General features: G+C 41.6%; 1 protein-coding gene across 2 annotated transcripts; it reads left to right on the forward strand.

Annotated features, from left to right (window-relative positions):
* The first annotated feature begins 952 nt into the window (after window positions 1-952).
* On the forward strand, window positions 953-16,735 carry hnf1ba (HNF1 homeobox Ba). Of its 2 annotated transcripts, none has more exons than XM_062418911.1 (10): window positions 953-1,635; window positions 3,681-3,880; window positions 4,224-4,491; window positions 4,584-4,819; window positions 9,537-9,691; window positions 10,920-11,046; window positions 11,172-11,354; window positions 12,207-12,325; window positions 12,638-12,682; window positions 14,809-16,735. In XM_062418911.1, the coding sequence occupies exons 1-10, from the start codon at window positions 1,256-1,258 to the stop codon at window positions 14,827-14,829; spliced, it is 1,734 nt and encodes a 577-aa protein (XP_062274895.1). In that variant the 5' UTR covers window positions 953-1,255; the 3' UTR covers window positions 14,830-16,735. The 2 variants fall into 2 exon arrangements, with proteins under 2 accessions (XP_062274895.1, XP_062274896.1); XM_062418912.1 differs by having other exon boundaries at window positions 954-1,635; window positions 4,584-4,807.
* The last annotated feature ends 361 nt before the right edge of the window (window positions 16,736-17,096 follow it).

Here is a 17,096-nt window from a genome sequence, read left to right on the forward strand (position 1 = left end):
CATCTCTGTGAGAGTAGGATGAACAAAACTAAACTCACTTTTATTATAAATATTGCTTTTTTGTTCTAATAATCCCAAACTGCTCCTGTACTACATTTATGATTAAGAGTGCCTTTAACTCCTGAGTGAATTGAAGGTTTGTGAAGGACATTTCTTTTATCTATTTGGTTAAGAGATGAAGGCATTTCAAGAATTTGAAGGGATTTTTGGCCCATAATGTCATGTTGTCACAATGTTATTGCTGCTGTTTTGTTAATAACATCATGTTTGTTTGTTTTTTAGGAAAAAAAGATGATGTGAAAGCAGCATGTCTTCCATACGTTTAAAAAGAAAAAGCACCGGGGATATTATAAGGTTTTTGGCTTCTTTTCCAGAGTTAAAAGTCGTGGGGGGGGGGGGGGGGGGGGGGGGGGGGGGACACGACAGTTTTCGCCTTAATATAAAAAACTAGACATAACGTGAGATATTTGACTTAATTAGATTATTGGGTTTCACTAAATAAAACAAACAGCTGAATTACAGCGAAAACAGCCACCAATACCTCATTATCAACACCATCAACACCTACCTACTGAACATAATTAGCCCATTAGTAGCAGCCAACTAATGATAGCCTAATGAGAAGACTTAAAGCCTTAAATAATAACATGGGCTAGTTTGAGTCACTCAATTAGTGGGCGTAGATAGACAAAAAAACAACAACAACAAACACAAAAACATGAATGCATAATTAAATGAAATGTGATTAATAAGTTATTTCTAGCAGAGAGTATCCCGGAAAGTATGAAAGAATAAAGCCACTGCTGGGAGATCTGATCCAGCGATTTAGATATGTGCAGCTCGCCTTTCTTAAAAGTCTTTATGGCATATACAACAGGGTCCAAAGTCCATGAAAGTTTTGCTGATAAGGGGAGCCAATAAAAGCAGCAGTGCTGCAGTGTAAACACATGTCTACCTCGGCCCAGAGAGGGCCGTATTCTCTGGATTTACATCAGCCGGCCCACTCATTACCATGTTTTATATTCCCCCGCACAGAGAAAGCATCATGGCAAAGTAACTCCATCCTCCCCTCAACAGGGAAGTGAAGCAGCTTCTCGGAGCAGGTGTCAGCAGCGGTAAACTCCCCACAACACTGGACCAGAGAGGAAGAAAGGAACTTTTTATTTTTTTTCTACTTAAAATTATTCTTTCTTTCTCTCTTCACCTTTCTCTTTGCCCCAGCGCGCACGCACAGCAGGCCTATGTTGTGTTTTTAATGTTCTCTAAAATGGTATCCAAGCTGACATCCCTGCAGCAGGAGCTCCTCAGCGCCCTGCTGGACTCAGGAGTTACCAAAGATGTTCTGATCCAGGCCCTGGATGATATGGACCCAAGCCCGGCTGGCTTTGGAGTAAAACTGGAGAGCCTGCCCATGTCTCCCGCTGCTCCGCAGAGTGGCAAGATGAGCGCAGGAGAGCAGGACACGAAGCCCGTCTTCCACACGCTCACCAATGGTCACAGCAAGGGCAAGCTGTCCGGGGACGAGGGCTCCGAGGACGGGGACGACTACGACACGCCGCCGATCCTGAGGGAGCTCCAGTCCCTCAACACGGAGGAGGCCGCGGAGCAGAGGGCGGAGGTGGAGCGCATGTTGGCGTACGTTCTCCTGCTACATTTCTCTCATTTAAAAAGTGTATCAATTTACTAAAATTGTCTCAATATGAATGTGAAACTAGAAAGTGAAAATGATGTCTTACAAATTTAGTCTTAATTAAGTGCGGCGAGCTATACACTCTAAAAAGTTAGAAAATTAATTTTAAATTAAGAAAAACGAGGCCTTAATTTACCTAAAGTATCTTTCCCTTCTTTGTTTACAATTTTAAAATAACCCGCCACGGCTTCGTTTTCACATTCTGGTTACTAATTATCCACATGGATTATTATTTCTTTACTTTTGCAAAATATCAGCTGAACTTAGATCTATTTATTATTAACTTTACTCCACCTATCACCGATAAAAAATCCGGCAAAGAGGCCACAAGAGGGGAAAGTCAATAGAAAGAAGAAACTTCTGACTGGGAATTTAGAATAAAAAATATGATTAACACGTTGGATGATAATAATAATAAGTAAGTAAGTATATGCCTATCATTTAATACGACTACTACTACTACTAATAATAATAACAACAACCATAATAATATTAATAATAATAATAGGCACTATTAATAATACAGTTTGATTAACTCATTTAGCCTACTAATTACTATAAATAAAGCAGTTTTGTTTTTTCCTTTTATCTACGTGACAGTAAACCCATCATGGCAATTTGACATCACTAATCCATTTATTTCCAATTATCTCCACTCAAACCACTCGTTTCACTGTAAAACTAATATTTGAGTCTCTATCGTCGGCTAACAGGGCCGGAAGAAAATCCAAACGAACCCACGTGTAGTTAAGTTATTATTAATTTTATTCTATAAATCATCAACTGAAAGATACACAGTGGCGTGTGATTAGAGTGAATGGAGATCTGGTTATTCATTGTCAAAAGTTATAAACTAACATCTCCCACTTAACCAGCAGACTGAGATGTAGGCCTCCACATTCTCCAAAACAAACACACGCGTGTAGATTTGCTATAATTACGGATGTCAGTGTGTCTGGGCCCGCTAATCTCGGATTGTAAGGTAAAGAAAATGTATTTTTTTCCCGTTACAGCGTCACTGAAAAAAACTAAACAAAAACGTAGAGATACAGAATAATGTTTACTTCATAAATTAAATCAAAGTCCAGGTGTTATTCTTTAAAAAAATGTCTTTGAACTTTGATTTTATTTGAGATGTGCTGTCATCTCTAATTTTAACATCATATAGACATGTAATCCTGACCTCAAATTATCCTTTGATTAACGATGAAAGCAAGACTCATTTTAGTAAAGACAAATGACAGAATTTTAATCAAAGCTATTTTATATATTGCTGTTTTATGGCATTAGTTTGATCCTGTATTGGCTCTATAATTGAACTAATATATTCATATATTTCTCCTAACAGATTTTTTTTAAACCAGATTTCAAAATGTCAGTCTATTTAAAAATGGATGAGAACATGTTTACATTTATGTTTTACATTTTTTTCATTGTAGCAGAAGTTTACTGCAAATTGAAACTAATCTAACTTGTTTCCTGGTTGAAATCAGGAGTTTAGGCGACAAATACTAAGTCCAAGTTTCTCAACCTCACTGAATCCACTTGAACTAACCTTTGAAAATATTTACAGCCTATTGAATGGGCTACAATGATAAACGGGTTGTCTGTGAGGGTACTTACTATCGTTACAGCCCCTTTTAAACTTGAGACCTTGCAAACCAGGGAAACTAGAGGGAAGGAACAAGTCCATGAGCGGCTGAGTGTTTGATCATAATGTTTTTATGTCTCTAGACTTTGTAATTGGTGCAAATAAACTTTTAAAATCAACTAAAGCATGTTCTTAAAATCTCTCCCTTCTACATGTAACATTTCTTCATGTAACTCACAGTAATTTGATAGTATGATGTAGAATAAAAAACTTTATTTCAGCCTTATAATCTGTGTAAAACTGGTTTTGTTCTTTACTACTTTCCCCTCTGTAGCTGCTCATAGGTCAGTTGAGAAATGAGTCATGTTTTCTGCTCATGTGTTTTATCTGAACCCACAGAGAGGATCCATGGCGTGCTGCCCGCATGATCAAAGGTTACATGCAGCAGCACAACATTCCCCAACGGGAGGTGGTGGACATCACAGGGCTGAACCAGTCTCACCTCTCCCAGCACCTCAACAAAGGCACGCCCATGAAAACGCAGAAGCGAGCGGCCCTCTACACCTGGTATGTCAAGAAACAGCGGGAAATTCTCAGACGTAAGTTAATATTTGAGTTTCTCACAGCTTGGCCCTGGCCTGCTTTTTATTTGGGTTTCAAACCTGCAGGGATATTGCGAGGGATTGGACATTTCCTCATTATAGTGGATGCAGCAGTAGGCCTGTCCTAGATCCTGTTATTGAGGGTTATAATTGAAAAGATGCATGCTTCACTCTTTTGTTGTAATATTCCATCCAAAGGAAACAACAAACCAGCATCTATAGATTGAAAACACCACTCTTATCTGTGTTAATGATAATAATAATAATAATAATTATTATTATTATTATTATAATGATGTCTTTCCACTTTCATTAAATGTGCCTCCTCTTATTTTTGCAGAGTTCAACCAGGCAGTGCAAGGCTCTGGCAGCAATATGTCAGACAAAGGCAATCAGGATCCGGTGTTTTTTTTCCCAGAATACAACCCAACCGGTCAGGGCATGGGTCAGCCCGGTGAAGATGTCGGCAGTGAACCCTCGTGCAAGAAAATGAGACGTAACCGTTTCAAATGGGGGCCTGCGTCACAACAGATCCTCTACCAGGCCTATGAGAGGCAGAAGAACCCCAGCAAAGAGGAGAGGGAAGCTCTGGTAGAAGAGTGCAACAGGTGGGCAAACATGACAACTTCCTGTACCTCCCTAGTAAATATCAGTAAATATCTGTCCAAGTTTCTCACTTTGTACAATTTGTTTCCTGCAGAGCCGAGTGTCTCCAGAGAGGCGTATCCCCGTCCAAAGCTCAGGGCCTCGGCTCTAACCTGGTCACAGAAGTGCGAGTCTACAACTGGTTTGCCAACCGGCGCAAAGAGGAAGCCTTCAGGCAGAAGTTGGCCATGGACGCCTACACCACGCCGACCCACAGCATCAACCCTCTGCTGTCACACAGCTCGCCACATCACCCCCAGACCAGCGCTTCGCCTCCCAGTAAGATGACAGGTAGCGTTGTTTCACGTGCAGCTTAGCGTCACAGAGAGCACATGGGACATATTATATGCTACCTTTGCTTATGTTAGCAAATAGAGCATGATTAGTGACAGAATAATCCTAAAAATATTTCCTAACTTCAATTTAGAGATACATTTTTCAGTAATAGTTTCCAAAAGTACATGGTTTTGTTTTCCTCAGTGTGAAAATACTGTCAGAAGCACAGTTGATGTGATCAGAGTGGCAGAGAAAGAGGGGGCAAGTGATCAATGAGCGTGAGTGAGTGAGCTGAGCAAATGCCATTGTTATTCTGATCTTTGAAAACACACTGAGAACAATCCACATTGTACCTGCAATCTCCACTCCAAAGTCAGCATGGAGAAGCATGACACAAAGGGCAGCAATCCTGTGACAGGCCAGGGTCAGGCCAGGGTCAGGGAAGGGGGACAGACACATCCAGATCACCTCAACGTTACGCCATCATTTCCACATCCCCCCCCCCCCCCCACCGCCATACAGGTTGCTAATGACTCCTCTCTGAGAGTTGCCAAAACAAGGAAATGCTGTGTGGTATTGCTCTGACCATTTCACCCCAACCTGCTGTTTGCATTCGCAGTAATTAGTATTGACTGAGTGTACCTGGTGTATACGACATAAAAACAAAGCTGATAGGCTTCACAGAGCATTTACCCTCCGTACCATCACTCACCCTCCATAAAACTGTGATTTGAGAGACTCACTCAGAGCCTATTGTTGTCCTCTCGTGTCCGAACACGAGGTGAGCTTTGAAGGGAAAACAAACTGTTTGCCTTGGCTTGCTCTTTTACCTTTGGATAAACTGGTCCCACTTGTGGATTGTCTGTTTGCTTGAGTTTTGTGTTTTTGTCGCTTAGAACACCTGACCAGGCATTGACCTCAGGTTGCAGAGGCAGAGGGGTCAGCAATATGGTTGTAGCGTCAGAAGAGAAGGGTCGCTGGTGGAAAGCACTTTGCTCCCCCAAAAACCCTCAGCTGGCTGCTTACAAGGTGTCCTGCTGGCATCCTGCCGACAGCATCAGCTGTTTTTCAGTGTCAGCCCCTGGCCTGACAATAATATCCCAGCAGGGCGTCTCATTGCGTTGCTAGGGCACGGCCTGTATTATGCATGCTTAATGGACAATTAAAATCCTTTGCTACTACATCTCCCAGGCCTTTGATAAGGGGCTCCTCTGACTTCTACTCTCTATACTCTGGCTCGGCAGGGGGTCCCATTGTCTGTGGTGTATTAGAAGACTGCAGTGACTGTAACCTAGGTTCATTTATCTCTGCTGGGCCTTAAGGAGGACTGATTTTAAAGCCACCCCCTCACCTTTATGGGTATTAGTATAGTTGCTGAGGCTGGGTGCAGACTTGGAGCAGCAGGAGCTGTCCACTGGGGTATTGGCTCTTTTCTGGCCAGACAGGACTGATGACCCCTTCTTCGCCTATAGAGAAAGCTAGTAATCCCCCTCCTTAAATTGTCGCCACACCTTCAGTCATATGAGAAAGGTCACTGCTGGGTCAAATCAAAGAATTTCCTCTTACTTTGGGAGTTTTTATTGATTCTGTTACGGTTCGTTGGATAGTTGGTCACAACTGGATAGACAGTCAAACAGTGACAAGCAGTTTTGATTACAGCCTTTTTTTAACCTTTAGAAATTAAACTGATCTGAGGGAGATTACATATTTTGTTAGCACACACCTGTGTTGTCCTGTGCAATATTTACCTACTGTCCAACCACTAATAATGTTTACTGAGCTTAACTAATCCATCTTATTTAGGGCCTTTCACTTTGAAGCATGAATGAAGCAATTAATGGAGGATTTTTTCCCAAAAAAACAAAAAACAAACCAATGTATAAACTCATACAAAAGTATATCTCGCTCAATCATCATTTATGACCAACTAGAAGTGTGTAGCAGTGTATTTATTTGCAAAGACCCTGCGTTCTGTCTGTATATTCTTATTGTTTTATTATTTTGCTGCGTTTGAGCTGTTTCTTGGCATCAACCTTTGGGCAGTGGGTGTGTAGCCCCCAGCAACAGTCAGGGTGTGAGGTTGGGACTCACAGCATAACGACCAGTTTATATCGCTGTCTCGGTCTCTCTCCTCTGCTTTCAGTCTTCCGGTGTCATGGATGTATAAAGAGAACAGGTCTGTGTCTGTTTGACTGAGGGGCTGAGCTACACACACACACACACACACACACACACACACACACACACACACACACACACACACACACACACACGCACTAACACGCGCACAGAGGCCATAGTGGACAAGATGAAGCCAGCTGGATTTTTTGCTGGATTTTCATTCATATGAAATCCAGCAATGCTTTCCTACAGGGTTGTGTGGAGGTGTGCAGAGATGTGAGGGTGTTTATTTGTGGTTTAGAACATAACCACTGTGAAACAATCAGAAAATTATGTTTTATTTATCCGATTCACTACTTTGTTCTTGCTGCCACAGCTCGCTCTCATTCATTCACTCTTTGGCTCACTCGACCACTGCTGCTCTCTCTCTTTCTCTCCCTCTGGTTTCATTAAGCCGGAGAGGACGGCCCAACTTTGACTGTGTACAAACAGCAACAGACAAATCCTGCACAGTTTCTTTGGGTGAATGATTTGATAAAAATGCACTGAGTTTAGAGACATGTGATTTTATGTGATGCTAATGCAGACGAAAGCGCCATGAAATTGAGCCAGTGCTATGTAAGCTGAGCTGCATCCTTCTGCACTTTAAAAAAACTAGCAGACTCAGAAGTTCCAGATCAGATACAGTAGCAGGGGGGGATTATCCGTGGGTTGCATTGCTTTCTGTCACCTCAGGCTAGCTTGGAACAGGGACACACTCACAGAAAAGATGGCCTAGCTCTGCACTTTCTACTTGCACTGACTGTGTCTCCCAGAGAGCCACAAAAAAGAGACTGGATACGTCCTGCAGAGACCCAGGAGGTCTGTTATATGCAGCAGCACTACAATGAGCACTGCCTGGGGTTGGGGAGGCAGGCTTTGATATTACATGGGTCACACAGGGAGCTAGAGCCTTTTAAACCTGCTGAAGCCTCTTGCTACCACTCCCCTTCTGAAGTTCTCGCCCTCCCCCTGCCTTCAAAGAGCAGTCCTTGATTCTATGAGGATTGTGCCATCATATCAGAGCAAAGTCTAAGCTTTACAGAGTCTTTTAGTAAAATGATGGTCGAAGTCATCCCCTGACTTAGCTTTCTAGAAACTCAGGAGTCTCTGAGTTTGGATCTTAGAAGTCCTCTTTACTTACTCCAAAGTTCCCTGTAGCTAGAATTACTGCAACGACCAAAGAAAAAAAAAGTGGCTTGAATAGCATCCTTTTCTCCCTCTGACACTTTAAGAGGTCGCCCAGCTCTGAGATAACTGCCTTTTTATGAGTCCTACTCTATTGTGTGGCAATGGGGGTCATGAGTCCAATGGAGTGCTTTATTGTTCTGCGTCAGTGTTTACAAGGCACGGTGGAGTGTTGTGGGGTTGCGAGTATGTTGGAGAGGACAATATGAAGTCTGTGGGCTGGACAAAATGGAGGACAGGTACTTAGATAATGAAATACGGTGTCTCTCTTTGCTTCAGACACAACAGTTCAACATTTTGGGAAATTTGCTTTTCTTCTTCTAGTTAGATAAGAAGAACAATGCCACTCTTATCTTAGAACTGAACTATTTCTTTACATGCATGGCATCTTATGCAATATTTTTTATTAATTCTGCTGCAATGAGGTTGATACAAGTTAATCATCAAAAAGCTTAAAGACAGATGATTGTTTAGGATTTCCTCTGTCAAAAATGATTGCTGTTTTGTTTTCTTTGACATCTGAAGCAAACTTTCAGATCTGCAAACACATCCTGTTCCAGTTCCCAGCGGTGACAAGAAATCAATGACCCTCCCATTGGTCACATTAAGTGTCAGTGCCTCTCCCTCTTTTTTATCTTGAAAAGGCTGTATATCAATACATTCTGTCATGTCTGACTGACTTCAGCAGAGCGTTCAGGCAGTCACACCTGGGTCATGGACAGAGGGCTCGGGGAAGATGGGAGATTTGAGTGCAAACATAGTCTGTCTCTGCACTGTCACACTGAGGGAGGGACGCTCTCTCTGTCTGTGTGAGGCTGAGACCACAGGATAAGAATGTGTTTGACATTGCTTGTAATTGTGTAATGTTTACTCTGTTGGTATCAGAGAGGGCCTGCATTGATAAACAGGCATTTGATTGTTGGTTGTGGGGAGGATCGAAGCATTCCTTTGGGCTTCCAGTGGGAGACAAAAAGTAGTCTAGACATGAGATTAAGTGATGGCACTAAAAGAAGAGCTTTGTTTTTATTCACTGTGAAAATGGTGAAATTATACTGACATTATTAGGAACTTCATTTGTATGCTGAATTGAAAGTCTTATGGGAGTTTTGCTGTAGCGAGTGCGTGTACACAGTGAATGGCCTTGGCTGAGCTAAGCAGATAGCAGCATGGACGGGTCAATGTGTTTGTTTGCTCTGTCCTCCCCCATCTGAGTCAAAGAGCAGGTGAGATTGGTTGTTCGGAATGACAGCGGCGATGCTCACCACAGAACGAGGCCTGTGCCGCTATCTTTCTGCCCTATATAAGTGTAGTAGTTGTAGGACACAGTGGCTGTGAGCCAAGACAGCTGAAACTAACTCTCTGTGTCTCTCTTTCTCTCTCTCAGTGCGCTACAGCCAAGGACCCGGTGAGGTCACGTCCTCCACAACCATCAGTCACCACAGTAGCAACGCCATGGCGACCAGCCAGTCGGTGCTCCAGCAGGTGTCTCCGGGAGGATTGGACCCCAGCCACAGTCTGCTGTCACCTGACGCCAAGATGGTGAGTGAACACACCTGGGCCTTCATGGCCTCAGATTAGATAAGAGCCGGTCTGTGTTTAGCATAAACGTACAAAGCAGGTTCCTGAACCTCCTCTCCAGTGGACCTACTGGCAAGAGCCAACAATTAGCACATTGTGCTGCTCTGTTTGGAAGGTGGAGTCGAGGTGGCAGGCCATGGCTGGAGTCACACTCAGCCTTCACCAGAGTGCACCAGGCATGTTCATTGCTCAGCCAATAAACCTGACAAAGAAACATTCTGTTCTTATTGATTAAATGCCTTGAAAGAGGAGACACAGGTGGAGCTGCTTGTTCTGCCAGAGAAATGACGCCAACATTTGATTATGTCAGATTTTTTTCCCTTCTTCAGAGTTTCTCCCCTCTGCCCTAGTCCAATATTTGATCAGTGACAAGGAAACCTGTGCATAGCCCCATAACGTTTGAGAAATATTGCAACATACTTTTAGTACAGTATAGAAAGTGTGATTTACTGTCAAAACACACAAAAATAAACACTAACACACTAAACACTAATAAACAGACACTAATATTGCTGTAAGTTCATAGTTCTTTGGAGCAACATTATATGAAAAACTCACAGGGAGGACAGGCAGTGTGGCGTTCAGCAGGGCAGAGCTGACAGTTCCTTATTTGCAGATGTGCGTCCGGCCAGGTCTCTCCTCTATGGGCAGCTGGCAGCCTAGTCAAATAGCCACATCCCGACTGAGTGGGAGGGTCTCGATCCAGATAGCAATTACTGTAAATTAATAGATAGTTGTGTTGTTTTGTACAATCCAGTTTGTTTTTCTTCAAATTTGCAGTAAAGTGTTTATATAAACCAACCTGCAGATACAAACCATACAAACCATCCGTCAATGTACTACACCTCATTCGCAACAAAAACACACACACACACAGTCTTCCATACAGACATTTTTCTTATGATTTATTTTTTTTCACCTTCTGTTCCTTATCAGTATTTTCTTATGTGCTGTGTATGAGTGGAGTTACACAAGCTCAGTGTTATACAAAAGAATCAGAACTAAGTCAACATTAATGTCTGTTGTTTGTTTAGCAGCAAACATCTGTTTCACTTTGTACATACATTTAAAGTGAATTTACTTAGCAGATATTCCAGCCTCCATAACTTGTAGTCTGTTATAACAAATACTACAGCAGCAAAACTGTGTTGCAATTTTATACGTTTATTTATTTTATATCTTTTTTCAGATTTCGGGTTCAGGTGGAGGACTTCCCCCTGTGAGCACACTGACCAACATCCACAGTTCCCATCACAGCCATCAGCAGTCACAGAACCTCATCATGCCTCTTTCTGGAGTCATGGCTATAGCACAAAGTAAGTCCTCCGTCCCTCCTTATAACTAAACACAGAAAATTCAGTGTAAAAACTATGACTCTATTTTATCATGAGATGGCTTTAGTTTGATCTGAAATGACTGAGATCTGGTTGTGTCTCGTCAGGTTTAAACACGTCGCAGTCTCAGACAGTGCCAGTGATCAACAGTGTGGCGGGCAGCCTGGCAGCGCTGCAGCCGGTGCAGTTTACCCAGCAGCTTCACAGCCCACACCAGCAGAGCCTGATGCAGCAGTCTCCCAGCCACATGAGCCAGCAGCCGTTCATGGCTACTGTCACACACTCACACAGTACGTAACAGTTCTGCTGTCTTATTCTTTGTAAACAAGCCTTCAAGTCAGTTTTGTAAATCAAATATGTCAGTTGTTCCCAACCTTAAGTACTTTAAGAAATATCTTGTTTTTTGTGATTTTCAGATATTTATATACTGTTATAACATTGGATTTGTGCTCAAACATGTATTTGAGAAGTTTATATTCCATGCAAAGAATGGCAAAAAGAAGCAAAATCCAACTACTGTAGGACAGGAGCTAAATCGGCCTGTTTCAGAGAGAGGCTGAACTGAAATCATGCAAAGATATTCCAGTAGAGCCCCAGAATTAAAATATGGATCTGGAAAAAGTTATGTCTATGTGACATTGGTATGAAACAGTAATTATTCCTTCTCAAATTATTTAAGTTCAATTATTTGTAGAGGCCTGAAAAGACATTTTGTAAGTAACAATTTCCCGTTAATCGTCTAGTGATCACTTAAAGTTGTCTTGTCACACTCTTTCAGTTCACCTATTCAACCTATTATAATCTGTAAGGTTTGATTTTCTCGCCGACTTTAATATTGGTGTCATGCATGGACGCAGTTCTGATGAGAGGAGTGGAACCAAAATTAGCAAATGATCTCTTAATATTAAAAGCAGTCAGCGAAATTGAAACTATAATAGTTTTCTTTAGCCTACCTTATTCTTTTGGTATCTTTTGGACAGTTGTTGCTTTTTTAACATCCTATTACAAAACCTGTAGATATTGAATATATTAAAACAGCTCGTTCTTGTTATCATTAAGATGTTACAGAGTAGTTTTAAACCTGATATTGGCCTTGAAATGTGTTTGCTAATCTAATTATTCATCTTACTTTTCTTCTGCAGTGTACCCTCACAAGCAGGAACCCCCACAATATTCCCACCCGTCACGCTTCCCTTCGGCCATGGTGGTCACAGACGCCAACAGCCTCAGCACCCTCAGCTCCATGTCCTCAAGCAAGACGGTCAGTCTTTATCCCACACGGCACAACACCACAGTTAGACACACCATCTGACCTTTTTATGCCTGTCTGCAAATTTTAGTCCAAAATTCAGCATCTGTAATCATTATCTTGCTATTTGCATGTGAATCAACTGTAAATGTGGGATATTATTGCCATTTTTGCTGTAATGCTGTTGTGGAGTATTTCCTACACTTTAAAAAGGGGGGTATTGACACACAAAAATAATCACTGACAACAGGAACTAGATTTGGTACAGGAAGAAGTGTGTGTGTTATGACTGTGTGTTGACTTGTTTAATTTCTGTCACATTAGGACGCTCCTGTAAACAAGATGGTGCAACTCGGGGGTCTCTCCTGGGTAAATACAATTTTATCAGTTCAGTCACACAGTTTAAATGAGTAATATCACCAGAACTGCACAAGTAATCAAATCATTTGAAATTGTTGTAGCCGTGCACGCTGTTTTAAAAAAAAAACTTTACTAGCTGATGTTTAAGATCAAATGCTTCCACTTTACTTCAGAGTAACAGACAAGACAGATATATGGATAGTATACTCCTCAGAATTCCTATTTCCTCTTAAACAGCCGTCTAATCAATCACCTGTTCCCTCAGCCTGAACGGCCCTTGATTAATGCGCCCTCCTTTCACTTTCCTCTCCCTGGTGAGAGTTACCTCTGCGATCAGGAAATGAGCCCCACTGTTAATCAAAGTTCCTAGTGTCCTTCTGCTTTCCTCCATGCTACAGTGAGGCTGGAGATGAGATGGGCCTAGTGGGGGTAGAGGCTTCTCTCTCTCTCTCTCTCTCTCTCTCTCTCTCTCTCTCTCTCTCTCCCTCCCTCTCTTATTTTCTTTTTTCTTTTTTTTTTGGTCAGTAATTACGTCTCTTCCTCTTTCCTACTTCTCCCTGCTCTCGGTGATCGCTCTAGCCTGAAAAGTTGTCCACGGTGCTTTCACACGCTCAATTTCCCACGCTGAGGCAGAGTGCTTGTACCGCTGCGCTGCTACTGACAGACTGATGGGTTGACGGCATGAAAGCTCAGAGCGTGGTGTATCCTCTGTGTAGTCAGGAAGTCACGCAAAATCTCTCAGAGGCTATGAAATAGGCACCTTTCAGTTCATCTACTAAACTTTTACAACACAATTGAGATGTACCTTGTGCTAAAAGCTGTACCTAGTGGTGGATTACGTATGCAGATCATTACCACATTGTAAAAATAATTAATTACAACTATTCCTGCATTTAAAGTCCCACTATTAATATAAATGTAGTCATACTGTAGAAAATTGTGACTGGTTTATCAATATAGAAGAAGCATTTTACTGCTGTAGATGGTTTTACTACTTTTGGCTAGTTTTAACTATTTCCTATATCACGAGTAGTTTAGTTGAGTGTCAAAAGGGTCTTCAGATGAATCTTAGGGGGTGTGAAATAATTAATGGGAGAGTAAAAAAAGCAAACGCAAAGAACTGTAACACAAATTTGCATTTATTTTAAGAAATATTTTTCTAATTTTCTATTTTTTTTGGGAAATACTGATGCCCTGGACAGCAATTTATAAGAAACCATCTGGGAAGTTTAGAGGGGAAATGTCTCTTTGGTGCAACTGTTAACAGGTCTTAGACACCTGAAACATAACCATGGACCCCAAGTAGACACAAGGCAACTGATGTGATCTTTGCATTGTATTAAGTTTATGTATTTTAACCCGCATAGCAACCAGTAACTACAACAGTCCAAATATGTAGTAAAAAGTGCAGCTTTAATGAAATAAAGTAGAAGTATAAAGTAATATAAAATGGAAAGCTAATAACAAGTACTTACTGTCCCGTACTGGCTATGCACAACACTGCCCTGTGACATTTCTCAAACTCGTTTATTTAGAGAGCAATTAGTGAGCAGACTCTCCCAGGTATTTTCTTATCAGGACGTTATTTGGACGGGGCAGCCTTCTTCTCATGACATGACCAGCATGCTCAGGCTTTATAACACTCATTGTTTACCAAGAACCCTCCATTGTACCTGAGACTGTTTAAAACTCACCTCCGCTCACAGCCCAGTTTCTAATGACTCAGGTCTTAGCTGCAGGTCAGCTTTATCAGGTGAAGCTGTTTGCTGGCTGCAGGGTCACACCAGGGTCAGCAGCCTCCACCCCAGGAGAGGCAAAAGGAAAATAAATTCCACAAACAATCTAAAAAAAGAAAAAGAGAAAAAAAGAGACCATTTCAATGGAAACAAGGCTTTTCAGCGTCAGGAGAAGAGGGATGAGGAATTTATTTGGTCAGGTGTGGCACATGAAGGTGCAGGGGTGACGTATTTACATAGGTTTCATTTGTCAGGTCGCTCTCAGGAAGCTTTGGAAATGATGCACCTTATATATACACCTGTGTTACAGCACAGGGCAGATTGTATTTATTGTTTTACATAACGCAGGCCTGCTTTGTCTGACATTTTGTCCTCTCTCTCTCTCGCTTTCTCTTTCAGTGTCCTCTTCAAGCTTGGTGAGAGCGTCCACCTGACTTCCTCAGTGCCCAGCAACTGGAGCACATTTTTCCACCCTCTCACCGCGGTAACCATGACAACTCTTAATAACCAGCAACGGTGCGCTGGATGATGAGTCAGTCAACAAACGAGAAGAGTGACGATGTTGGGCTTGGCGGTGAAAATGAGAAATGGGACAGAGGAAAAAAAACAAAAAACAACTCACTGCACCTGAAAGTGAGGAGACTGGATTCCCCTCTGTCACACACAAATGATCAACAAGGACAAATGATTTTAATCTTTGAAAACAGTATTCAATTTTCAAGCCCCTTTTCAAAAAAATTGTAAGAGACAGTCATCCCTTCTTTGACATTACAAAGGAACAAACACCAAGCAACAAAAAACGCTCTTGAACTACATGCATGGACCTGAATGAAGGCTTTGGGTGGGCTTATATTAAACTGTGATTTAAGTTGGAAATATGAAGATACACTGACACCAACAGAGACAGTGATACACCTCTGTGAAGGCTGACGGACTTGGTGAAGGCGATTCACTCAAACCAAGTTCCTGGATGCCTTTGACGGTCCACACAAATCATGCTCCCGCTTACAGGACTTTGAACTGTGTGACAATCACAATAACCTTGTATTGATCTTGTGCATACATTAGCGATTTGACATTCTTACTGGGCTGAAAAGGAGTCTTCCATGTTATTCTCTCACACACTCAGTTTACTGCACTAGTGATAGTGCAGAGTTTCTTGCTCGGGGGATTCATCATCTCGAGTTGTTCAATGTGTATACTATGATTGAAAAGACTTTGACAATCTTGAAAGGACTATGCAATGCGTCTATTAGGTGTATGCAATGCTTTGTATAACTGGATTCTGCACAGAGCTCCACACACACGTGAGACTAGAAATTAATATGCTCCATCAGTGAAGGCACCAACAATTATCATAAACTGGAGCTGCTTTTGATAAAGCTGCTTGTAAAATGACACACAAGTAGACAGATGTGTAACAAATACAGCAGAGGATAAGAGTTTGAATGTAGCTGAGTATAGGTACGGCTCGTATTTGTCATGTCTCAAAAGCTAGCCTGCTTTGTCTGTAAACCAGGTCTTGCCGTAAAGGGGGAGGTGGTGAGGGTGACTCACACACACTTTAAATGTGGTCCTTTGCCTCCATGGAAACCTTTAGCTGTTGTTTGCACACTGGTTCAGGTGAATTTCAGGAATGGGACTCACCCTCCCTTCCCTCTCCCACTTCCTGCTGCAATGTGAAGAGATACAAAATAGGACAAATATTATTAATAATACTCCACATCATAAGGGAAATCACGGCGTAGGACTCCCCGGGGTAGAATGAAAATATTGACAAGTATCCAGAAACAAAACAATCATCATAGTCTGGCAATTTGACATGAAAGCCGACAATGTTGTGACAGCGGCAACTCTAATCAAACAGGAATCCACAAAGACATAAACGCTGGGGGAGAGGAGCAGTCGCTGAGGGTTCAGACACCCACACTGACAGTATTAGATACTCACAGTCCCAGAGTAGCTGGTTAATGGTGGGAGAGTGTGAGACGGGGACCAATTTAAGTTTTCTTTTCACTATAACTGGACAAAAAGATTTGATCAGAAATGGAAGCAGTAACAGTCCATATCATACCACAGGTGTGGCAGATCCAGTCTCCTGTTCAATATTAGGTCATTACATTGTTATTATTATGTTGGTTGGTTTGTGACTGTTATAGCTACATCTACTGCCATCTGATCAGAGGGCACTCATACTTGTGTGACAGGACATGATCCCCCCCCCCCCCCCCCCTCTTAATGTATTATTTTTGTATAAATTGAAATCAATCATAAATCATTATTTATACTTTCTGAGAAAATATTGATATTTCAAGTAAAAGTTTTGAAATGAATTTATGGTTTCAGTTGTTTTGTTTGAACTAAGGAACAATTTCTTGCTGTTTTCATCACATGTAAATTGTCAGTAGTGATAAAAAACACGACTTTACTTTAATTTAAGCCTATTATATACAGCTGATACCCACACACACAGTTTAACTTCTTCACATTATGTTCACATTTTTATGCATTTGTAAGGATGAGGGAGGAATTTTGAAGACAGGGAAGTTTACAAAAAGAAAACAGAAAGAATTACAGTTAGAAGTGGATGAAAATGAGGTAGTCTTAAAAATTAGGCTTCTAATTAGGTAGATGTATAATAGAGTCACGTTTATTTTCTGCATAATAATTAATACTGATATAGCTAG

Source organism: Scomber scombrus, chromosome 5 (genome assembly GCF_963691925.1).
Source record: "Scomber scombrus chromosome 5, fScoSco1.1, whole genome shotgun sequence".
Classification (NCBI taxonomy): Eukaryota; Metazoa; Chordata; class Actinopteri; order Scombriformes; family Scombridae; genus Scomber; species Scomber scombrus.

Coding starts and splice junctions, on each gene's coding strand:
- hnf1ba (XM_062418911.1), top strand. CDS start 1,256: ATGTTCTCTAAAATGGTATCCAAGCTGACATCCCTGCAGCAGGAGCTC. Junction 3,881..4,223: donor ACAGCGGGAAATTCTCAGAC/GTAAGTTAATAT, acceptor TTATTTTTGCAG/AGTTCAACCAGGCAGTGCAA. Junction 9,692..10,919: donor TGTCACCTGACGCCAAGATG/GTGAGTGAACAC, acceptor ATCTTTTTTCAG/ATTTCGGGTTCAGGTGGAGG.